This window comes from Callithrix jacchus, chromosome 10, assembly GCF_049354715.1.
Source record: "Callithrix jacchus isolate 240 chromosome 10, calJac240_pri, whole genome shotgun sequence".
In the NCBI taxonomy this organism is placed as follows: Eukaryota; Metazoa; Chordata; class Mammalia; order Primates; family Cebidae; genus Callithrix; species Callithrix jacchus.
In genome coordinates, this window is record NC_133511.1 from 45,851,162 (window position 1) to 45,876,147 (window position 24,986).

At 36.0% G+C, this 24,986-nt stretch overlaps 1 protein-coding gene across 18 annotated transcripts in view; it reads left to right on the forward strand.

Annotated features, from left to right (window-relative positions):
- MRE11 (MRE11 double strand break repair nuclease) overlaps positions 1 to 24,986 on the forward strand; it is a 109,305-nt gene that overhangs the window by 23,431 nt on the left and 60,888 nt on the right. For all 18 annotated transcript variants that reach the window (XR_013523160.1, XR_013523162.1, XR_013523161.1 and 15 more), the window contains exons 3-9: positions 1,030 to 1,162; positions 4,709 to 4,869; positions 11,713 to 11,800; positions 12,622 to 12,763; positions 15,401 to 15,515; positions 20,006 to 20,191; positions 21,117 to 21,288. Coding sequence is in view for 14 of the 18 variants with exons in the window: in XM_035265235.3 (XP_035121126.1) it covers positions 1,030 to 1,162; positions 4,709 to 4,869; positions 11,713 to 11,800; positions 12,622 to 12,763; positions 15,401 to 15,515; positions 20,006 to 20,191; positions 21,117 to 21,288 (997 nt within the window). In the remaining 4 variants the exon portion in view is untranslated. The remainder of the gene's footprint in view (positions 1 to 1,029; positions 1,163 to 4,708; positions 4,870 to 11,712; positions 11,801 to 12,621; positions 12,764 to 15,400; positions 15,516 to 20,005; positions 20,192 to 21,116; positions 21,289 to 24,986) is intronic.

Here is a 24,986-nt window from a genome sequence, read left to right on the forward strand (position 1 = left end):
AAATACTTTATAAATTGCTACAGAAACGTGTATTGTGATTTGAAAGGTATTCTGACATACCTTCTTGGATATAGCAGTCAGAACTGTGTGTGTATCATTTTTGAAGTTTTTGAAGAGAAATTGTTTCTGGAAATATCCTTTCTTTGTAAAGATTTGAATTTTGGAGGTATATACAGAAATTTTTAGAAAATTCATTGTGGTTTATTGATAATAGCCTGAGTTTTCATCATGGGTTTTAGTCCTGTTTCTGTCCCTAATTTTGTAATAGAGAAGTTAATTTATCTGGGTTTAGCCTTCTCATTTGTCAGAGATACTAATGCCTGACTGTCTGTGGGGGGTTGAGATAAGATCATAGAAATAAAAGTATTTTATACAATTAAAATTAAATTTAGTGTAAGTGAGTATTAATAACTATTGCATTGCTACTTCACGTTTAAGTACCTTTGAATCTTGCCAAATTGAAATTGAAACAACTCTGTTTTGTTACTTGGCCAATTTTATTAATGAAACCTGACTCTGTATAGAGAGAGTAGAGTCAAGCAGGTGACTTCAGGGGCCTGAATGTAACTTACTATAATATTAGTATAAAATTGACTTATAAATTTAGAGGAAGGCTTTTTAAATTAACTTTGATTTTTCTAGAAGAGTACAAAGTCAGATTAATAACAAGTTTAGATATAGGTTCAAACCTCTTTGGTTTTTGCTGTGCAACAGAAGAGGAAAACAAGCCGACTGTAGGCCTGGGTTACATGAGTTTGTAAAACTGGTTATAACAAGGTTATAAATTTTTGAAGCAGTTATAGAGCCTTGTAAAGATTTATGTATATTTGTTCTATATTGAACTAGTGGTTAGGAAAACTGTAACATTAGTGATATGTTGACTGCTTTAGATTTTCAGATGAATTATAAGGCTAAAAAAGGATTTTATTCCATATCTGTTATTATTTGTTTTATAAGTTAAGTCTCAATTTGTTTGAATATCCTTTTAATAAATTATTAATATACTGAAATGTTTCTTTCTTAATATAGTGATGATGAAAACACGTTTAAAATCTTAGTTGCAACAGATATTCATCTTGGATTTATGGAGAAAGATGCAGTTAGAGGAAATGATACCTTTGTAACACTCAATGAAATTTTAAGACTTGCCCAGGAAAATGAAGTGAGTGTGGTTTATATTTGTGCAATTTCTACTATATTCTTTTGGTTAACAAGTTATTTTCCCTTCTAAAATTAGAGATTGTTTTATAAGCTCAGGTGCTTACTTTGCCTGCTTAAATGTCAATATACTAAAAGCTCAACGCCAATTTTTATGTGCTTTGTGTGCTAAATTCAAGTAGGAGCTACTTTTGTAAATAGTCTGTTAAAATGTATAGATGTTTTTGGGGTGTTTACTGAATGCAGGATCCTGTGGTAGTGTCTGCTTGAAATGTGACTGTCAAAGCTTTTGCTTTCAGAGGACATAGAAGCCAACCAGTGTGAAAGATAAGACAAATATCCACAATCCTCTGATGCAAGGTTGTATGTGATAGGAGCCCTAAGAAAATTCTGAATAGCATTTCTTTTGAGTTTAGAGGCAGAAAAGATCACATTTATATGATAGCAAGATGAGCTTAATGAAGAAGGTTGTGTTTAACGTGGGCTTTGGAGGAAGGGTAGAATTTTGGCCAGTGGGGAGCATAGAGAATGTACATCCATGTGAAGCAGGAGTGAGGGCACAGGTGAGACAGTATTAGGTATGTTAGGGGCCCTGTAGTCAGTTTGCCTCTCCATCAGGTCATAGTTAGCAAGCATGCTGAGAGACTAGAATTGAGGGTTTGAGCTGCATTAAGGAGGGCTTCAAATATCAGACTGAGAAATTTCCACCCAGTTCAATAGAAAGTCTTCTGGCAGCAGAGTATAATAGCATGAATTGGAGACCAGTTTGAGACTTTTTGAAGTGCTGACCTTAGGGATGGAAAAGAGGAAATGAATGCAAGAGATACTGCAAAGAGAGGATTTATGTACTTTGGTTAGTTGTAGAGGATGGGGATGAGGGCAAATGGATGACAGTGACTCTTAGATATGTGGAGTTTGGGTGAATAGTTACACAAAAATAGAAATAGATAAGGAAGTGAAACTTCCTCGTGTGGGAAGTTGACAAATTCTGATTTAGACAAATTTAGAGTTGGTGACTGCAATGGGACAGTCAGGAAAAATTGAAAAATTCAGGCAGTTGAAACATCAGCCCAGGAGAGAACTGGAGAATAAACATAAATGATGACTTGCAGCTTAACACCTCCAAGCTTGACTTTTCTGTAGAGTTCTCTTCAGTTTATCTGCTAGGTCCTTAGTTCTTCCTCTCAAATGTAAATGGTGCCTCTCTACTCCTGTCTTCACACTAGTAAACTTAGTCCAAAACTTTATCACATTTCACATGGACTACAGTAGGTCCCCTTCGGTCTTTCTGCTTCCATTCTTTGCTGCTACATCTACTCAGCATAGCAGCCAAAGTGAACTTTTAAAATAATAAATCAGATCATGGCACTCTGTTGCCTAAAATATTCCAAGTGTCCTTCCATTGAATCTAGTATAAAATTCATACTCAAGGTTCAACTCAATCTTGGCCCCTGCCATGAAACTTTACGTCCTGCTACCCTCTGCCTGATTTACAATGCTACATCCACACTGGCATGTGCTACTCTGAGGCCTTTGCACATCTAGTTCTTTCTGCTTGGAGCACCTTGATCTTGCTGGGGTCAACCTCTGAATTCTTAGTTCAAGTCTTACCTTTTTGGAGACATCTTCCCTGATGCTTCCAAGCACTCTTTTATCACATTACTCTGCTTTATTTTTTTCATAGCTTTTTTTTTTTTTTTTTTAGAGAGACGGAGTTTCGCTCTTGTTACCCAGGCTGGAGTGCAATGGCGCGATCTCGGCTCACTGCAACCTCCGCCTCCTGAGTTCAGGCAATTCTCCTGCCTCAGCCTCCTGAGTAGCTGGGATTACAGGCACGCACCACCATGCGCAGCTAATTTTTTGTATTTTTTGTAGAGATGGGGTTTCACCATGTTTACCAGGATGGTCTCGATCTCTTGGACTCATGATCTACCCGTCTCGGCCTCCCAAAGTGCTGGGATTGCAGGCTTGAGCCACCACGCCCGGCCTCATAGCATATTTTTAATAGCACTCTTTGAAATAATTTATTGAATTTTTTACTTGTTTTTTATCTGTCATCTTCACTAGAAGGAAAACTCCATGAGAGTGAAAAATCTTTTGTTTGTTCATGCTAAATCTTAATGCTTGGAAAGGATCAGAAAGCAGTGAGTACACGTTTTAAATTTGATAATTGAGTGAGGCAGTGGCTGGATTCTTTCTTTTAAGTTCAGAGGTACATGTGCAGGTTTGTTATATAGGTAAACTCATATGACAGTGGTTTGTTGTACAGATTATTTTGGCACCCAGATACTAATTCTAGTACCCATTAGTTATTTTTCCTAATCCTCTCCCTCCTCCTAGCCTCTGCCCTCTGGTAGGTCCCAGTGTCTGTTGTTCCCCTCTCTGTGTCTATGTGTTCTCATCATTTAGCTCCCAGCTAAATGGGAGAAGTGGTATTTGGTGTTCTATTCCTCTGTTAGTTTGCTAAGGATGATGGCCTCCAGCTTAATCTGTGTCCCTCCAAAGGGCATGATCTGGTTCTTTTTAATGGCTGCATAGTATTCCATGGTCTCTATGTACCACATTTTCTTTATCCAGTCTACCATTGATAGACATTTAGGTTGATTCCATGTTGCTGCTATTGTGAATAGTACTGCAGTGAAGATACGTGTGCATGTGTCTTTATGATAGAATGATTTATATACCTTTGGGTTTATACCCAGTGATAGAATTGCTGGGTCAAATGGTAGTTCCATTTTTAGCTCTTAGAAGAATCGTCACACTGCTTTTCATAATGGTTGAACCAGCTTACACCCCCACCAACAGTGTGTAAGTGTTCCTTTTTCTCTGTAATCTCACCAGCATCTGTTCTTTTTTGACTTTTCAGTAATAGAATGGCTGGATTCTTAAAAGAATCCTTGTAAGGTACATTTTTCCTTCCTCAAAGGCAAAGAAACTGTGGCCAAAGGAGGTCTGTTTCCTGCTGGAGAATCCTGCATGTGCTCTTGCTTTTGTGATTCTTGAGTCCTAAAACAGAATCCTCCCCTGAGTGTAAGCTACTTACTTCTACTTTGCCCTTTCCTGCCCTTCTGCTTCCTTTGTTTCCCTTCCCTGCATTCCTTAATCATAACTGCTTCCCCACCCCCCACCACACCATAGCCCCATGTAGGGACTTCTAGAGGCATATTACATTTACTCGTTCTCTTGATTCTGTAAATAATGGCTGAATGAATTGAATGAATGATTTGGATTGAATTTGGTATCTATTCCATATGTTCTGTTAAAGTGCTAAGTTTAAATTTGATTTGAATAATAGAAAAAATATGATCACCTTGAGTAGCCTGAATCAGACTTGGTGTAGTAATTGGAAGATGGCTTTTTTGAAGATAGCTTAGTCAGCTAAATTAGAGTCAGATTAATTACCTGATGAAAAGTCCCTTTGAATAAAATGTAAATTTTTAAATTGCTGTACATAATAGTGTCTTTTGTGAGTTTTTTTTCTTTCATCTTTGGTTTACAAAATTTGTACCTGTAAAACAGACTAATTTTAACACCATTTTCTGTTGATCAGGTGGATTTCATTTTGTTAGGTGGTGATCTTTTTCATGAAAATAAGCCCTCAAGGAAAACATTACATACCTGCCTCGAGTTATTAAGAAAATATTGTATGGGTGATCGGCCTGTCCAGTTTGAAATTCTCAGTGATCAATCAGTCAACTTTGGTTTTAGTAAGTAAGTATACTGGTTTACTTGATTCAATGATTACTTGTGTATAGTATTTTCTGTATAAGACACATAAACACACAACCATTTTGCCTTCATTATAAGCTATTTTCATAGTAAATGTCATTGTTTGAAGTTTTGTACATCATCATATTCATTTGTATTTTCCTAATTAATAGTGGGACTGACCCAGCTACTCAGGAGGCTGAGGTGGGAGGATTATTTGAGCCCCAAAAGCAAAGGTTGCAGTGAGCCAAGATTGTGCCATTGCACTCCAGCCTGGGTGGCAGAGCAAGAGTTCATCTCAAAAAAAAAAAAAAAAAGATGGGATTGAATATATTCTCAGGTTTTTATTATACATTTTGGTATCCTCTTCTGTTCATGTCCTTTGCCTATTTTAAAAGTTGAGATATTTTTGTGTATTTTTTTACCTGAATTGCAGAAGTTACTTATATATTCTAGTTACTAAACCTGTGTGATGCATGTATTTTTTTTCCCAATCAGTAGCTTGTCTTTTGACTTTGTTTATGGATTCTTGTTGACAGAAATATTTAATTTTTATGTAGTTAAATCTATTGGGTTTTCTTTTTTCCATTAGTGCCTTTGGGACTGTTTATGATATTTGTTAATTCCTATATTATAAACAAACCATCATGTCTTTTCTCTTTTCTCTTTTTTTTTGAGACGGAGTCTCACTCTGTTGCCCAGGCTAGAGTGTAGTGGTGTGATCATGGCTCATTGCAACCTCTGCTTCCTGGGTTCAAGCAGTTCTCCTTGCCTCAGCCTCCCTAGTAGCTGAGATTACAGCCCCGCACCTCCACCTCCATACCCAGCAAATTTTTGTATTTTTAGTAGAGTCAGGGTTTTTCCAGGTTGGCTACGGTGGCCTTGAACTCTAGACTTCAGGTGATCTGCCTGCCTAAGTTTCCCAAAGTGCTGGGATTACAGGCATGGGCAACTGCTCCCCGCCCGTCATGTCTTTTCTGAAATGTACAGAATCCCACATTGCATTTAGTAGAAAAGTTTCCTTAGTTTCTTGAGCCTGTGTCAGGTTTTCTGTCTTTCCTTGTCTTTCATGACCCTGATACTTATAAAAAGGTCCTGTATTTTGTAGAATGTCCCTCAGTTTGGGTTTTTTTCTTTCTTTCTTATGATTAGATTGGGATTACAGGTTTGTGGGGAGAATATTCAACAAGCAAAGTACCCTTTCATTTGCATCACATCAGGAGATGCATGACATCAACCTGATTTATCACTGGTGATGTTAACCTTGATCACTTGGTTAAGCTGGCCTCTGCCAGGTTTCTCCACTTTAAAGTTATTATTTCTTCTTTTCCATATGCTGTTGGTTAGAATTGAGTCTCTGTGAGTTCAGCTTACACTCAAAGGGAGGGGAGTTACGTTTCCATTTCTGATGGACATAAGTTAAAACTACCAAAGTAATTATTAAATATTTTAGGGGAGATATTTTGAGGCTATGCAACTTTTCTGTTTCTTCTTAAAATTTGTTCATTACTTTTAGCATTCATTAGTGGATCTTACTTAACAACAGTTATAACTGTGATAGTCTAATTGTGATTTTCTGTTTGCTATATTCTTTCTACATGTATTAATTGAGATTCTTTTGTAAGGAAGATTTGTCTCATTTCCCATATTTATTTATTCAATTGTTATATCAGTAGAAACTCATTTTTTTCTTTAGGTTATAATTTCATACCAACATAATTTACTTGTGGCTTAAATTATTCCAGCTTTAGCTATTGGATTCTTTTTGAGATTGGCTCTTGTATGCTTTTGATATGCCCCCATTTTCCACCCTTTCTTCTGATTTTTTTCACTGTAAGATGTTCCAGGCTAATTTTGTACTTTATCTTTCTTAGCTTCAGACTCAACCATTTCTTCAGGGAGCCCTGGTTCATTTTGGAGAATGTTATTTGGAAACCAATATCTGGATGTTAGATGTGCACATTACTATTGTATTGTTTCTGCTTCTAATCTCTCAGTGGACAGAGCTAAGAAAAATATGTGTACCTACTAACCCATAAGGATAGACATACTCATGTTTATTTATTTATTTAATTTTTGCTTTTGAGACAGGGTCTGGCTCTCTTGCACAGGCTGTAGTGCAGTGGCATAATTATAGCTCACTGTAGCCTCAACCTCCTGGGTTCAAGCTTATTTTCCTATCTCAGCCTCCTAAGTTGCTGGGACTACAGGCATGTGTCACTGTTTTAGTCGGTTTTCACACTGCTGATAAAGAAAATACCCAAGACTGGGCAGTTTACAGAAGAAAGAGGTTTAATGGACGTACAGTTCCACATGGCTGGGGAGGCCTCACAATCATGATGAAGACAAGGAGGAGCAAGTCATATCTTACATGGATGGGGGCAGGCAGAGAGAAAGGTTGTGCTGGGAAACTCCCGTTTTTAAAACCATCAGATCTCATGGGACTTATTCACTATCAGGAGAACAGCACTGAAAGCTCCCCCCGACCCATGATTCAGTTATCTCCCACCAGGCCCATCCCATAACATATAGGAATTATGGGAGCTAGAAGATGAGATTTGGATGGGGACACAGAGCCAAACCATATCAGCCACCGTGCCCTGCTAATTTTTAAGAAATTATTTTTGGTAGAGATGGGATCTTACTGTGTTGCCCGGCTGGTCCTGGGCACAAGCAGCCTTCGTGCCTTAGCCTCTCAAAGTGCTAGGATTACAGTTCTGAGCCACCATGCCCCGCCCAAATTTATTTCTTTTTTTTTGAGGTGGAGTTTTGCTCTTGTTACCCAGGCTGGAGTGCAATGGCGCGATCTCAGCTCACCGCAACCTCCACCTCCTGGGTTCAGGCAATTCTCCTGCCTCAGCCTCCTGAGTAGCAGGGATTACAGGTAGGCACCACCATGCCCAGCTAATTTTTTGTATTTTTAGTAGAGATGGGGTTTCACCATGTTGACCAAGATGGTCTCGATCTCTTGACCTTGTGATCCACCCGCCTTGGCCTCCCAAAGTGCCAGATTTATTTCTTACTTATTTTTTAAAGTGTGACTTTAAATTGGGAGGTAAATTTTTTTGAGTTTTTTTTCTACATGAAAATCTTTCTGTTTACTTTCCCCTTGATTGATAGTTTGGCTGCATAATAACTGAGTTTTGAAAGATTCCTATAATACTTAACTTCATCCTTGTTTTTAAAAATTGTGATCAGTGTCTCTGCCCTCCTTCTATTCAAATCTAAAACTCAGGACATTTTTTATTTTTTATTTTTATTTTTTGAGAAGGAGTCTTATTCTCTCACCCAGGCTGGAGTGCAGAGGCACAATCTTGGCTCACTCCAACCTCCACCTCCCAGGTTTAAGCGGTTCTGCTGCCTCAGCCTCCTGAGTAGCTGGGGCTACAGGTGTGAATCATCACATCTGGGTATTTTTTTTTTTAGTAGAGACGGTGTTTCACTACCTTGGTCAGGCTGATCTCAAACTCCTGACCTCAAGTGACCCTCTTACCTCAGCTTCCCAAAGTGCTGGGAATATAGGTGTGTGAGCCACTGCCCCCAAATGGGACATATTTTGACTTTAGTGTTTTCTTTCTTTAATCTTATTTTTAAACTGCTTTCTGTTTTAAAAACGGTTTCTCCACCCTATGTACATGTTTACCCATTTCTTTGCTCACTGTTGTTTCTTGTGTTTCATTTCTTTTATCTAGACTCACTTTTCTTCTTTCTGAAGTACAGTTTTCAGTAGTGTTTTCATGGAGTGTCAGTGAGTGGTAAACTCTTTTTGTTGCTGTTGAAGAGTCTGCTGTTGTTGAGTTGCTAGAAAGTTTAGCATAGTGATTAAGAGCATGGGTTCTGGTATAAAACAGTCTGAGTTCAAATTCTGGTTTTGTCATTTAGTAGTTGTGAGACTAGGTTAGTCACTTAACCACTCTACCTTAGTTCTGTCATTTACAACATGGGAAAGAAATGCACCAATTTTATAGAGTTCAGAAGATTGAGATGATAAAAAAGATGCTTAGAGTAGTGACTAGAATAAAGACAATACTCAGGTAACTATCAAGATTATCTCTTTGTTTTTAACATGTTTCGGTCTTACTTAGCTGTAGATTTAATTCTGTTTATCCTGCATGGGCTTTTCATATATTTTAATGTAATATTGTTTTTCAGCAACTTGGGGGAATTCTTATTCATTATGTTTTCAAATATTGTTTCCCTTCTTTTTCTTTCTGAATATTATTTATATATCATACTCTTAAAAAATATTGCCCATAACTTTACTTCTGTGTTACATTTTGGATAATTTAATCTTCCAGTTTATGGTTCATGTAGAAACAGACAAACACAGATAGGGAAATCCTGAAAAAGAAGACTACTAAGGAGTGAGTTGCCAATTAGATTTGAAGTATATATAACAATGCTACAGTAATTGAAAATGTGATATGGCTCATGAATTGATGGATAGGTAAGTGAAAAAGAATAGAAATTCCAGAAATAGCCTCAAATAAATGCAGGAATTTAGTATTTAATGAAAGTCGCCATCTCACAATTCAGGGGAAATAACGGATTCAGTAAAACTGCTAGGAGAAACTGTTAGACATATTTTAAAAATCTAGATGTGGAATAGGCTTCTAAGTATGGTACAAGACCCAGAAGCCATCAAAGATTCATACATTCGTCTTTGCAAAAATAAATTTCTATAGGCCAAAAACTGTCTGAAGCAAAGCCAGAAGTCAGAGTTCAATCAGGAAGAATATTTGCAACTGATTGCAAATTAAGGCTGAATTCACCAATAAGCAGTTCTTTAAAGACAATAAAACTCAGGAGTTACTTATGCATACATAAAGAATATGGGCATACTTCATAGAAAAGGAAATAAAATGACACTTAAATGACACTTAAACATATTTAAAAAAAAAGTTAGATCTTACTCATAAGAAAGAGACAGAGCTATACTGAAATACTTTTCTCCTGTCAGGTTGGCATAGGTCTGTTACTCTTAATCCTGAGTGCACAGTACAGATACCTAAGAATCTTTAAAAATATGGATGCCCAGTCTCCAGGCCAACTGACTTAGAGTCTCTCCAAGTATGTCATGGGCATTGGCATTTCTTAAAAGATCCCTAGGATAATTCCAACATGATGCTAGCATTGAGAACTACCAGCATAGATTTAAAAGCTGGATAACATACTATGTTAGTGAGGTAGGGGTAAACCGTCCCTCACTAGTGCATTACCATTGCATTATGTAAATTTTAGCAACCTCTATGGTGGGAAATTGGCAGTGCCTATCAAAATTACAAATGCATGTACTCTTTGACCAAACAATTCCCTTCCAGGTATTTCTTTACAGATAGACTCATAAGGGTAACAAGATTACTCACTGTGCGAGATTCCTTTGTACAAGGTTAATCACTGTACAAGATTATTTTGTACAAGATTACTCACTGTAGCATTGTTTGCAAAACAAGACTGCAAAGAATCTAAATGTCCATTGGTAGGGAACTGTTCAAACACATTGTGGTAATCCATGCAATGGAGTACTGTGTGGCTGACAGAGCAGAAGAAAGGTCTTCATGTGCTGATGTGGAATGATTTCTAGAATGTTGAGTGATAAAAGCAGGATGCAGAAATCCATATTTTGCTATCATTTATGTAAGGAGGAAGATAATCTATCTGTGTGTATAGGTATAGGATCCTTTTGAAAGATGCACTAGAAATTGCTTACATTATTTGTCTCTGAGAAGGGTATCTGGATAGCTGGGGGTAGGAGCTGACAGGAGACTTTAAATTGCATGGGTAGTAAGTGATAGAGCTGGCAGGATTTTTTATATATATATACTTTAAGTTCTGAGGTACATGTGCAGAACCTGCAGGTTCGTTGCATAAGTATACACGTGCCGTGGTGGTTTGCTGCATCCATCACCCTGTCATCTACATTAGGTAATTCTCCTAATGCTATTCCTCCCTTGTTCCCAACCCCCTGCTATCCCTCCCCTAACCCTCTATCTCCCAACAGGCCCTGGTGTATGATGTTCCCCTCCTGATGTCCATGTGTTTTCATTTTTCAACAACCACTTAGGAGTGAGAACATGTGGCATTTGGTTTTCTGTTCTTGTGTCAGTTTGCTGAGAATAATGGTTTCCAGCTTCATCCTTGTCCCTGCAAAGGACATGAACTCATCCTTTTTTATGTCTGCATAGTATTCCACGATATATATGTGCCACATTTTCTTTATTCAGTCTATCGTTAATGGCATTTGGGTTGGCTCCAAGTCTTTGCTATTGTGAACAGTGCTGCAATAAACATATGTATGCTTGTGTCTTTATAATAGAATGATTTATAATCCGTTGGGTGTATACGCAGTAATAGGATTGCTGGGTCAAATGATATTTCTAGTTCTAGATCCTTGAGGAATTGCCACACTGTCTTCCACAATGGCTGAACTAATTTGCACTCAGAGTTGGGCGTTTTAATATACCTCTTCAGGATTCTAAAGTATATGGGTTTTCTTCCCTCCCCCCACTACAGATAAAAACCATATACTAGGTTTTTAAAATTCTGAAGGTCTATTAACTTTTCATTAATCAGATATCAGATATACTACTCATACATACCACAAGCAGTGTTTATTATAGTTGGAGTTTCTTTAAAATGTAGTACTTTGAGATATTTTCAAACTTTAATTGAAATGAATTGTTGCCTCAGATTTTATTTTTTAAAGCTCTAAACTAGGGTCATATGCCAATGTAGATTATGCAGTTTGCCTATGATTGCATTAATATTTTGGTGGAGAATCTTAGGGAAAACAGCTTTTGTCCCTTATAGGAATTTTTAAGTAACTTTTTATTTTTTATTTTTAAGGTTTCCATGGGTGAACTATCAAGATGGCAATCTCAACATTTCAATTCCAGTGTTTAGTATTCATGGCAATCATGATGATCCCACGGGGGTAATTATTGTTTTCTTACAGTTTGTTGGAATTTTGGAAATGGTCAGTTTAGTTTGTGGAAAGCATGCCTCCCTTTTTTCCCATTGTGTAGTTAAATTGAGTCAAAAAGTCAAGTTGACTTTTCACATTCATACAAGCTTTTATGCTGCTTTTTAGATTTTTTAAAAATCTGGAATAAGAATTGGTGTATGAGCTGTGCTTTTATGTCATTAGTGCTGATATTAACAATAAGCAGCCAGGAGTAGGAATGAATACCTAACATTTTTATATAGCTTTACAGTTTGCCAGTGTTTTCATAACTATCTTATAAAATCTCACTTTTAGGAAATGATTGTTTCATGAACATCTTTAAATCTAAATTAGATTATCTTACTACTTGTTTGTTATGGAAGTAAGACTAGAGATCCTACACTCAAAGTATCTTTTTGTTTTATCTGGTCATTAATATTATGACTGATTATAATTAATATCACTGATTATCTATGGTGTTTTTTTCCCCAGGTTTTAAGAGGTTTGCTTAATATTACAAAGCATTTATCTCATGGCTGATTTTTACTTTTTTGTGGCCGAGACATCATGATAAGTTTTGATGAGATGTTTACCTTGCATTTGGCCTGTGATTCCAGTTGCTGTGTGTGATTTATAGTACAAAAAAATGTAGCAAATACTTTTACTATTATAATTTTGTTTTGAGAAGACACTATCCTCATCTGTGTTTTTGTAAGTAGTATATGGAGTATGCTTTTAACAGGTGAGACGATCTTCATGCAGATACTTACTTTTATATACACACTAATATTCTTTGAAATTATTTTGTTTAGGCAGATGCACTGTGTGCCCTGGACATTTTAAGTTGTGCTGGATTTGTAAATCACTTTGGACGTTCAATGTCTGTGGAGAAGATAGACATTAGTCCGGTTTTGCTTCAAAAAGGAAGCACAAAGATTGCGCTATATGGTTTAGGTAAGAGAGTTATATTTTACTATTAATGTCCATATATGATTCTTTAAACAATTGAGAAATGAAATTTTGGAGTTAAGTTGTGTCTGTTTGGAAAAATGGGGCAAACCTTATTATTCTTTATTGGTGACTATAACAAATGATGGATGGTTTTGGTAAAAATTTTTGGAGAAAAAATGTTTTTTCCTTACTATTTATTATTTTGAATTTTTTTTTAGACTCAGATACAGAATCCTGAATGTTAGAATTGTAGAATAATTAGCAAAACTGCATTTTGATATCTTGGAAGTCTTCAGTGTATGATACAACTAGCTTATAATTTTGTCCAGCTTTCATAATACCTCTGGCAAGTAGAAAAGCATCATGGTTATTTCTATTTTAGAGATAAGGAAAATGAAATCTGGGTGTTATATATGATTCTGCAAGTGATAGAACAGGAAGCGAAATATGCTTTTTTAAAAAAAGCTATTATCAGTTGTTTTAATCACTGCAGTGTTAATGGGGATCATATCTCCAGAAAAGTTGTCTTTCCTCCTCCATTCAGACTAAGGACAGATTCCATTATGCCTCAGTCACCTCCAGAAGCACATCTCTTCGGTCATTTATTTTCTCCCAAAATCTTATCTCATCCTGTTCTATTATACCTTCCTTAATTGGACTCTCTCTCCATCCTGCACCCCTCCATGTGCCCCAGCTCTTCTTTATAAATTCTAAAACTCTTTTTATAATTATCAAATTCCTCATTATTATCAGTGTCTTCTCTGCATGTTGCCTTCACTTTCTAACCTTCAGTGAAGCCCAGCTGGCCCCCGAGGTTCCTGTGTCCCATGCAGTTCTCTTACCCTTGGCTTTTGGACAGAAGTGGGGATCTCTGTTCTCCATGCTCCACCTACCACCTCCTTTTCTGCCTGCAAACACCCCATTCTCTTTAAGCTTATGCTGCCTGGCTAAACTTTATTGCTTTTTCTCTCAGACTTTTTACCTACCTACCTATGATCAATTTTGCCAGTGTTTTCAGTGTTTCAACACTCAAGTAGATTAATCTTCTAGTGCCTTGGGCTTTGTGTGTGTTGACTTCTGTCTCCAGTTACATGTTCTGCATTCCACCCCAGCTGTTTATTCTTGTAGAATTCTCCTTGGGAGCTAGGCCTCTTCTGGCTCCTAGACTTCTATGTTGTTGGCTTTTCTTCTGATACCCTTTCTAATCAGTATATAAAGTAGCAGCATTGTCCACTCCTTAATTCCGTAGTGTTAATTCTCCATCTTAGCATCCTGGCTTTTTCTCCTTCTATAATATTTAATATTTATAATCATTTTGTTTACTTGTTTTTGTTAGTTTCCTTCACTAGATCAAGGTGAGCCTATGGAATCTGAGAACTGTTTGAAAGTCATTGAGTTATTTAAAAAACACCCTGTATTTTATTTAAAACAATATAAGGATATTGTTTTTAAATATACTTTTTATGATCCCCCCCCCCTTTTTTTTTGAGACGGATTTTCGCTCTTGTTACTCAGGCTGGAGGGCAATGGCGCTATCTTGGCTCACTGCAACCTCTGCCTTCTGGGTTCAGGCAATTCTGCCTCAGCCTCCTGAGTAGCTGGGATTACAGGCACACGCCACCATGCTCAGCTAATTGTTTGTATTTTTAGTAGAGATGGAGTTTCACCATGTTGACCAGGATGGTCTTGATCTCTTGACCTTGTGACCCACCCGCCTCGGCCTCCCAAAGTGCTGGGATTACAGGCTTGAGCCACCGCGCCCGGCCATGATCCCTTTTAATATTTTTATGCATGTTATAATTTATATGTTAGATCAAAAGAATATGGAATTTATAACAAAGGGATAGTGAAAACAGTATTACTAGAAGTTTTAATAAGAATTTAGGCATAGAAAACTCAGATTTTTATTCTACATTTTGCTGGTTTTGAACATATATATGCCTGAAATGGAAAATGTTTTTCAAATGCAATTAACTGCTGTTATCAAAAACCTGGAACAGGCTGGGCACAGTGACTCACACCTGTAATCCCAGCACAAGGCCAAGGCAGGTAGATCATTTGAGGTCAAGAGTTCAAGACCAGCCTGTCCAATGTGGTGAAATTCCATCTCTACTAAAAATGCAAAAATTAGCCAGACATGGTGGTGTATGCCTGTAATCTCAGCAACTCAGGAGGTTGAGACACGAGAATTGCTTGCACCTGGAGGCAGAGGTTGCAGTGAGCTGAGATCATACCACTGCACTCCATCTGGACAATAGAGTGAGACTCTGTCTCAAAAAAAAAAAAAACCCAAAAAACAAACAAACACAAAAAACCCTGCAAAACTAGGCATTGTAACTTATGTCTGTAATCCCAGCACTTTCAGAGGCTTAGGCAAGAGGATTGCTTGAGCCCAGGAGTTTGAGGCCAGCCTGGATAACATAGCAAGACCCTCTCTCAATTAAAAAAAAGAACAAAGATAAAAAAAAAAAAAAAAAAGAACCTGGTACAGTCCAACTTATAAATGATTCCAGAATTCAGATACATATCTCGAGTAAAGTGAAATACTTTGAGAAGCACATAATTTAGAAGCAAAATAGATTCATTTTATTTAAGCCAAAATAAGAAAACAATTTAAAAATAATGTAATGTCCATTTCAGGATCCATTCCAGATGAAAGGCTCTATCGAATGTTTGTCAATAAAAAAGTAACAATGTTGAGACCCAAAGAAGATGAGAACTCTTGGTTTAACTTATTTGTGATTCATCAGAACAGGTAAAAGTTTTCTCTGAAAAAGTTTCAGCTGAGTGCTGAGGTTCCAAATCTGTTTCTGAGCAGCTCACCTATTACAATGAAATGCCCTCAGTTTTTCAAGGTTGTCAGTGCAGAATCAGACAAAATGTAGATTTACTTTGTGTGATTTTATTTTGATATTGTTTTTAGTATATATTAATACCTACAAGAGTATTTATAGCATATGTATAAGGCGTACCATGAATACTTTTCAATTCAACAAAAAGGTAGAATCTTTTTGTTGAATTGTCCATTCCTTTATCCCACTCCTTTTCCCTGATTTCACCTGCTTTGCCATATCCCAAAGGGAAGCATTATTAATTTTGAATTAATCATTTCATTGCTTTTCCTTGCTGTTTAATCACATGTATACCTATAATTGTATTATGCTATATATTTTACAGCTAACTTACTTTCAGCGTTACGTTACTGAGATTCATCCATTTTGATGCTTAGAAATGTAATTTATTTTTACTGATGTGTACATTTATACTTTGCCTCCTGTCAGTGAACAGTTTTTGGTTTTATAAACCTTGCTGTTATGAACATTCTTAGACATGTTTCCTTTTGCTTATATGCAAGTTTTCTTCCAGGAACAAATATAGCTACATTAGCTTTCTTTTGTTAGTAGTTTGAAGAAGTTTAATCTGTTGGTAGGGTATAGGATTGATTGAAAGGAAGACAGACTTGAAGAAACAAGATTTATTATGTGATCACTGCAATAAAAATGTGAGGTGGTGACAATGATGGCAGTGAAACAAATGTGAAGGTTACAGCTGAGAAGTTGTCGGTGAAGAACTCAACGGTTTTGGGCCTGATTATATAATTTATTACAATTGTCCCTTGGTATCCACAGGGTTGTTGAGTCCAGGACCTAAAATCCTGGGATGCTGAAATCCCTTGAATAAAATGATACAGCATTTGCATATGACCTACATATATCCTCCTGTGTACTTTAAATCATCTTTAGATTACTTATAATACCTAATACAGTGTAAATGCTGTGTAAATATTTGTTATACTGTATTGCTTAAAAAATTTGTATTGTTTTTTATCATTATTTTTTATTGTTGTTTCTTTTTTCCTGAATATTTTTTATCTGTGGTTGGTCGAATCCATGAAACTGCCAATTCAAAGGGCCAACTATATTTACAGAACACATTTATTGAATGCAAACTACTCCGAGCATTCAATGAATGCAGACTTATGCTAAATACTCAGTAAAAGAAAGGGTTTAGGAGGCTGACTTGTGTTCCTTATGTGTAAGTTCTTGAATAAACTGTGAGTTTCAAAGGAGGAGCAAGTCAGAGTTTAGATATGTGTGGTCTTCATATAACTTTGCACCATTGGGATTTGTTCCTTCTGTAAAGCTTTCCAGTTCTGCCACTTTTTTTGTACTATGCCAAACTAGGGATGATGAGTTGAAAGGAAAACTCATAAGTAATTCTAAGAATTTAAGCCAGAATGAAAGGCAGAATGGCAGCATTGGTAAGGGGAATGGGTAGTCACCATATATTATTGATTTTTCTCCTTGCCCCCCTCATCATTTGATTAAGGGGACATATAACAGATTTCTCTGCTGTAAAGTTCCAATTTTCCACCTTTCAATTAATAAAAATTTGGGGGAAAATACTTTGAGACTATGCAAATGCCCTGTTTCACCTTAAACTTTTACCCACTAACTTTAGCATCCATGGGTGATCTTACTTCCAATAATTAATGCTGTCATATTTTAATTGTGAGTTTTGATTTTCTTCATTCTTTCTATATTTATTAATGGAATTCTTCTCTAAGGAAAATTTGTCTCTTCTCTATTTACTTGTTTGTTTATGTCATTATGGACTTGAAGATGCAGTACTATCAGCTTTTTAGTTGCTACTTTTCCTCAGATTATTCTAGCTTTGACCCTTGCATTCTCTTTTATGTTGGCTTCTGTGTCTTTTCAACATCTCTCCACCTTTTTAGGGGGTATGACCTTAGCTTTTTGGCACCGTAGGATACTCTAGGCTCTTGTAATGGCAAAAATCACAATTACTTTTGCACCAACCTAATATTTTCCTACCTAGCCATGAAGTCAACCATTTCTCCAAGGAGCTCTGATTCTTTTTATTGGAGAGTGGTATTTAGAAACCCACAAATGGGTACCAGGTATGCTTATTGCTACCAGGCTCAGCACTCTTAATGAACAGAGTTAAGGAAATTGATAGATGTGTGTATAGTAACCCCATGCATACATACATGTCTATATATGTGTTTAAAAAACCAATGATAAGACTGATTCTTACCCAGCCCTATAAGGTCCATTTTTGTCTTTTCCGTTTCCTTATTTGTGACTTCTTTGTCTAACAGAAGTCTGGATCATATTATAAATATATATAACATTCTTATTTTTTCAATCCTGGTTTAATTATATTTCCAATCCTAGTATAATTTGAAATAATAAAGTAATTTCAAAATTGTGAACTCATACTCCTGTGAAAAACAACTTTCCCAACTAAGTTGCAATGTATATGTAACTTATTTTAATAGTCTTTAGTGTTTCTATATTTAGTTGAAACCTAATTTTCCAAAGTTACTTAGCTCCTTTTCTCCCCTTCCCCTTCACTGTGGTTATGTGATTCTTTGATAATGCCGTTAGATTCATTTGTCACCCTGTGCATCCTTAGTTACTTCTTCTGTTACTGCTTTCATAAGAGTTATTAAAAAAAGATTTTTTAGATTGGGTGAGAATCTTGAGCTTTCTGCATTTTACCTTATTTCACATTTATTTCTCTATATTGACTGTTTTTTTCTCTTGTTTCAAAGGAAAAAAGAATCTGAGTCTGCAGACAACTTTGTCATGCAAAATCTTTCAACAAGGATGTTATGATCCCTTCTAGGTCACAAATTACTGTCAGCCTACAAGTATAACCTCTCCTTCTTCTAGGAAAGAGCCAGCAGTCAATGAAGACCCAATGGCATGATGTTTTATTGGGGAATTTAGTAGTTGTGATAATCTCATACCTTAGATATATGTTTTTTACATAAAAACATTCCTGGATACACAAACCTGTGTATTCTTTGATTTTATTTTCTGTCTTCCCTGTGTTTATTCTGCTTAGCCCTTCTGTTCTTGCTGTTTCTTGAACTCACTGAACACACTCCCACTTAAGCACCATCTGCTCTTCTACTGCCTAGGAATTTCTCTTTGTGTACTGATGCTTCATCTCACTTCTCTGCTCATTTGTTGCTAGTTGGAGAGGCCTTTCTTAACTACTTGTGTATGTAGAGTAGTATGCTACTTCTATGTCACTTTTTCCTTTATTTTTATTTCTAGCACCTATCACTAACTGACAAGTTATACATGTGATACATACACACATGCATATACATATTACACTGCAGATTGAGTATCCCTTATCTGAAATGTTTGGGAACAGAAGTGTTTAAGATTTTGGATTTTTTGGATTTTGGAATATTTGCACATATGTTGGGGATGGACCCCAAGTCTAAACATGACATTTGTTTACATTTTATATATACCTTATACACAGGGACTTAATTTTATACATGTTTTAAAATAATTTTGTGCATGAAACAAAGTTTGTGTTAAGTATTTATGTGTGGAATTTACCACTTGTGGTGCCATGTTGGCACTTACAATATTTTGGATTTTGGATTTTAGATTTTCAGATTAGGGACTCAACCTGTATTGCTTGTTTCCCACACTGGAACAATGACTTTGTTCACCACTGCGTCTGCAATATCTAGAAGAAGCCTGGGACATCTGACATAAAGTAGAAAGTGTTTGGGTGACAGCATTTGTTGGGTGAATGAAAGAATATTGGTTTGGATTAAGTGAATGCTCAGTTGAAGTATGTGAACACTTTTACTTGAATTTCCAATGATGTAAGTTAATATTAGGGAATTTCATGTATCTTTAAATTATAACTAATCTAAGTATAAGGTCATAGTTTGCAAATCATTTATTTAATGTTTGATTTTGAAAACTCTTAGCGCTTATGTGAGATTGACATTTTTACTCCCATTAAATTTTTTAGTTAAAAGATAATGTTAAGAAATTATTGGACACATTTATACTTACTTAACTCACTTTCATTTTCTGTATTTTTCTTTAGTATATAGTCAGGCTGATTTATAGATTTCTGTTACTGATGGAGTTCATGCTTTTCTGATTAACCAAAGGGGAACTCCTTCCTGTGTAAAACCTTTCATGATCTTCCTCCAAAGGTATAATTGACTGCTTTGTCTTAGGGTTTCCACTTCTCTGTGTCCTACAAGTTTGTAAAGCTCTTGAGATCAGGAATTAGTATTGATTATCTTTACATTCCCAATCCTGTGCACTTTCTGGTACATAGAAGGATGGAATAAAAGCTTTAGTGAATGGAGAAAGAAAGATCTGTATAGACTTCATTAATACGAAATTTTTCTAATCACTGAATTTATATTTATTTTTCAAAATCTTGATACAGAAGTAAACATGGAAGTACTAACTTCATTCCAGAACAATTTTTGGATGACTTCATTGATCTTGTTATCTGGGGACATGAACATGAGTGTAAAATAGCTCCAACCAAAAATGAGCAACAGCTGTTTTATATTTCACAACCTGGAAGCTCAGTGGTTACTTCTCTTTCCCCAGGAGAAGCTGTAAAAAAGTGAGTGATTGTTACATATTTTGAGCCAATTTTTAAGAAATCTTTACTATAATAACTAATCATCTCATAGGTTTAAGGCTTATGTTAAGGTTACTGCTAACTGGCAGTATTGTTGTTTATATGATAGATTTATTTTTGAAAGTTGATTATTCTATATTGTTTTTTCACGTTAAGCCATTTTCAAAAAGAGAACATCCAATTGGTGTTATTTTGCTGCTCATTAGGCAAATTCAAGATGCACATTTTTATTATATTTCCATGCTTTGTTGATTACTAATTTCACAAAGTTTATTTATAAAAAATTCTCCTAAAAGCATTTAATTGAAAAATTTCTGGTTATAAATGCAATATTGTAGTATATTATTTTTAAAAAATTTTAGGGGAATGATATGATTTTAAATAGTTAATGCTGATTAAACTCAGTTTTTATTATAGGCTTTATCCTTTGAATCACTTGAGTTCTGATTGTTATAATGATAATAGGGTTAAATCAATATGGTCATAGGATCTATTTTCATTGTTTTTTTTTTCCTTCATGAGTCTACTACAAAAATCATTTTGTTTATTTGTGTACATGTATGTTCATATATATAGGTATATAGGTGTACTACTATAGTCTACATATACTACCATCATAGTCCTGATAAAATTTTATTATACTTATTGTTATGTCTGTCTAGCCTTACAAGACTGATCAAACAAAAATAATAATGGATGACTCAATTTTACTCTGGGGAAGGAAAATGTCTACCATCTTTTCCTGTGGTGATAACATTAAGGTTAAATTACCAGAAACATTTATTTTTAAGAGTATGATTTTATAAATAAACATTTTGTAGAAACTAGGAAATATAATAGGTTTGATGTGCACATTTTCCTGAGGAAATTTGCACTGTGACTCAGTGTTCATTTCTTTCCATTTCAGACATGTTGGTTTGCTGCGTATTAAAGGGAGGAAGATGAATATGCAGAAAATTCCTCTTCACACAGTGCGGCAGTTTTTCATGGAGGATATTGTTCTAGCTAATCATCCAGACATCTTTAACCCAGATAATCCTAAAGTAACTCAAGCCATACAAAGCTTCTGTTTGGAGAAGGTAATTCTTTTTGATAAAATCAGTGAAATCTACTTTAGTTGAAGAATTATTCACCTTCAATTAAATAATTTTTAATAGAGTAGAGGGAAGCCTTTATATTGATTATATTCTCATGAAGCCTGTAAGGAACCACTGTTCTTCACTGAACATGTTTAATTGTGTCCAAGATATTTTTTAAAATAATTGAGAGACGGTAATACTGGATGTTAAAAAAAATGTTTGTTTAGAGAGGTCAAAGATGGCTGATTACTAGCAGCTCGGGATTGTAGCTCCCAGTGAAAGCGCAAAGAACGAGAGGATGCCACACTTTCAGACAAATTTTTGTTGCTCACGGACCAGGAGATTCCCAGCAGAGGAGCCCCACGGGTCGCCCGTGCGACTCTTGTGGCTGTCGCAGCAGTTCTTGGTGCAGAGTAAATGAGACTGGGTCCCCTTTTGGTCAACGTTCAGAGCTCTGGGAAGGCAGAGTTGCCTATTCAGTTTACTGAAAAAGGGACTCAAGAAGTAAGCCAGACCGGAGATTCCCGGCAGAAAAGCACCATGAATCTTAATGCCGATGTTTTAGCTGGTGCAGTGGGTTGCTCAGATTCCAGCACTGGGAATCAACAAGTTGGACGTTCACTCAGAGACCTAATTTGAAAGTCAGTAATTACAAAAACGACAGGTGGATAAATTTACAATGATGGGAAGAACCAGCATAAAAGGCTGAGAATACCCAAAATCAGAATGCCTCTCCCTCTACAGGGGATCACAGTTCCTCATCAACAAGGGAACAAGGCCTGATGGAGAACAAGTGCATCCCATTAACAGAATTAGGCTTCAGAAGGTGGATAATAAGAAACTTCTGTGAGTTAAAAGAACATGTTCTAGCCCAGTGTAAAGAAACTAAGAACCTTGAAAAAAGGTTTGACGAAATCCTAACGAGAATAGACAATTTAGAGAGGAATATAAGTGAATTAATGGAACTGAAGAATACAATATGGGAACTCTGCGAAGTATGCACAAGTTTTAACAGTCAAATTGATCAAGCAGAAGAAAGGATATCAGAGGTTGAAGACCAACTTAATGAAATAAAACGAAAAGACGAGATTAGAGAAGAAAGAGTAAAAAGGAATGAGCAAAGTCTCCAAGAAATATGGGACTATGTGAAAAGACCTAATTTACATTTGATAGGTGTACCCAAATGTCATGAAGAGAATGAATCTAAGTTGGAAAATATTCTTCAGGATATTATTCAGGAAAACTTTCCTAACCTAGTAAGGCAGGACAATACTCAACTCTAGGTAATACAGAGAACACCACAAAGATATTCCTCAAGTAGAGCAACCCTAAGGCACATAATCGTTAGATTCACCGGGGTTGAAATAAAGGAGAAAATTCTAAGGGCAGCTAGAGAGAAAGGTCAGGTTACCCATAAAGGGAAGCCTATCAGACTCACAGCAGATCTCTCAGCAGAAACCTTGCAAACTAGAAGAGAGTGGGGGTCAATATTCAATATCCTCAAAGAAAAGAATTTTCAACCCAGAATCTCATAACCAGCCAAACTAAGCTTCATAAATTAAGGAAAAATAAAATTTTTCGTAAACAAGCAAGCACTCAGAGATTTCATCACCACCAGGCCTGCTTTACAAGAGCTTCTGAAAGAAGCACTATACACAGAAAGGAACAACCAGTATCAGTCATCCCAAAAACTTACCAAAAGGTAAAGAGTATCTCCATAATGAAGAATCTGTGTCATCTAATATGCAAAATAGCCAGCTAGCATTAAATGACAATATTAAAATCACAAATATCAATATTAATCCTGAATTTAAATGGATTAAATGCCCCAATCAAAGACACAGACAGGCAAATTGAATAAAAAGTCAAAACCCATCGATACGCTGTATCCAGATCCATCTCATAAGCAAGGACACACAAAGACAAAACAAAGGGTTGGTGGAAGACTTATCAATCAAATGGAGAGCAAGAACAAAACAAAACAAACAGGAGTTCTAACTTTCGTCTCTGACAAAATAGACTTTAATAGTAACAAAGACTGAAAGAAAGAAGGACATTACATAATGGTAAAAGGATCAATGCAACAACAGGAGTCAATGATCATAAATATATATGCAGCCAATATAGGAACACTCAGATACATAAGACAAGTTCTTAATGACTTATAAAGAGACTTGGACTCCTGCACAATAATAGCGGGAAACTCTGATACCACATTGGTAATATTTGACAAATCAACGAGATAGAAAATTAACAGGAACATCTATAATTTGAACTCAGACCTGGAACAAGTAAACTCAGTGAATATTTATAGAATTCTTCACCCCAGGTATACAGAATATACATTTTTCTCAGTATCACATTACACCTATTTTGAAAGTGACCACATAATTGGAAGTAAATCACTCTTCAGCATTTGCATAGCATTTCACAGACTTAAATGAAATATTGGTTGGCTGTTTGTTTGTTATTTTCTTCCCTTATTCCTTCTTGTCTCTGCTGTTAAGCACAATTATTGGCATAAAACAGTTTTTTAATACCTATTTTTAGATTGCATTCCAGCCTGGGCAATAGAACAAGACTCCTGTTCTCTCTCCCCCTTTGTCTTTCTTTCTTTCAAAAAAAAAAATAAATAAAGTAAACCCATGCTGACTTAGCAGTTACTTTTTGTTCTAATTGTTTGTAAACACATCTTTTGGACAGTTCATTCTAGAATCTTATTTGGAATCGATACTAATATCCTTGATGTATGGTTTCATTTGCAGATTTCACCATCTTTTCACCTTTATTTTAGTTATCACCAGGTTTCTAGCAAGTTTCTTTCTCATTTTTACATGAATTCTCAGATTTCTCTCAAATGGTTTATTGTGTTAACTGGCAAGTTTTATCAAAATTCTGGAGTGTAATTTGTTCAGGCCAAAAGTGGTGGATTTATTTAGAGGAGTGGTGGATTTATTTAGAGTAGTCAGGTGCTCTCTTACAATCTTATCTTCGGTTACCTCTTACAATGTTTGTTAAAAAAAAAAAAATCTTTATTTAAATTCCTCTTCTAGTTTTTTTCTTCCTTTTCAAAAAAATAATACATTATCTTTTTTTCTTTTTTTTTTATTATACTTTAAGTTCTGGGATACATGTGCAGAACATGCAGGTTTGTTACATAGGTATACACATGCCATGGTGGTTTGCTGCACCCATCAACCTGTTATCTACATTAGGTGTTTCTCCTAATGCTATTTCTACCCTAGCCTCCCACCCCCTGACAGGCCCCGGTGTGTGATACTCCCCTTTCCTGTCCATGTGTTGTCATTGTTCAACTCTCACTTATGAGTGAGAACATGCAGTGTTTGATTTTTTGTTCCTGTGTTAGTTTGCTGAGAATTATGGTTTCCAGCTTCATCCAGGTTCCTGTGTGAACTTGTCCTTTTTTATGGCTGCATAGTATTCCATGGTGTATATGTGCCACATTTATGCAGTCTGTCACTGATGGGCATTTGGCTTGGTTCCAAGTCTCTGCAGTTGTGAATAGTGCTGCAATAAACATATGTGTGCATGTGTCTTTATAATAATCTTTTGGGTATATACCCAGTAATGGAATTGCTGGGTCAAATGATATTTCTGGTTCTAGATCATTGAGGAATTGCCACACTGTCTTCCACAATAGTTGAACTAATTTACACTCCCACCAGCAGTGTAAAAGC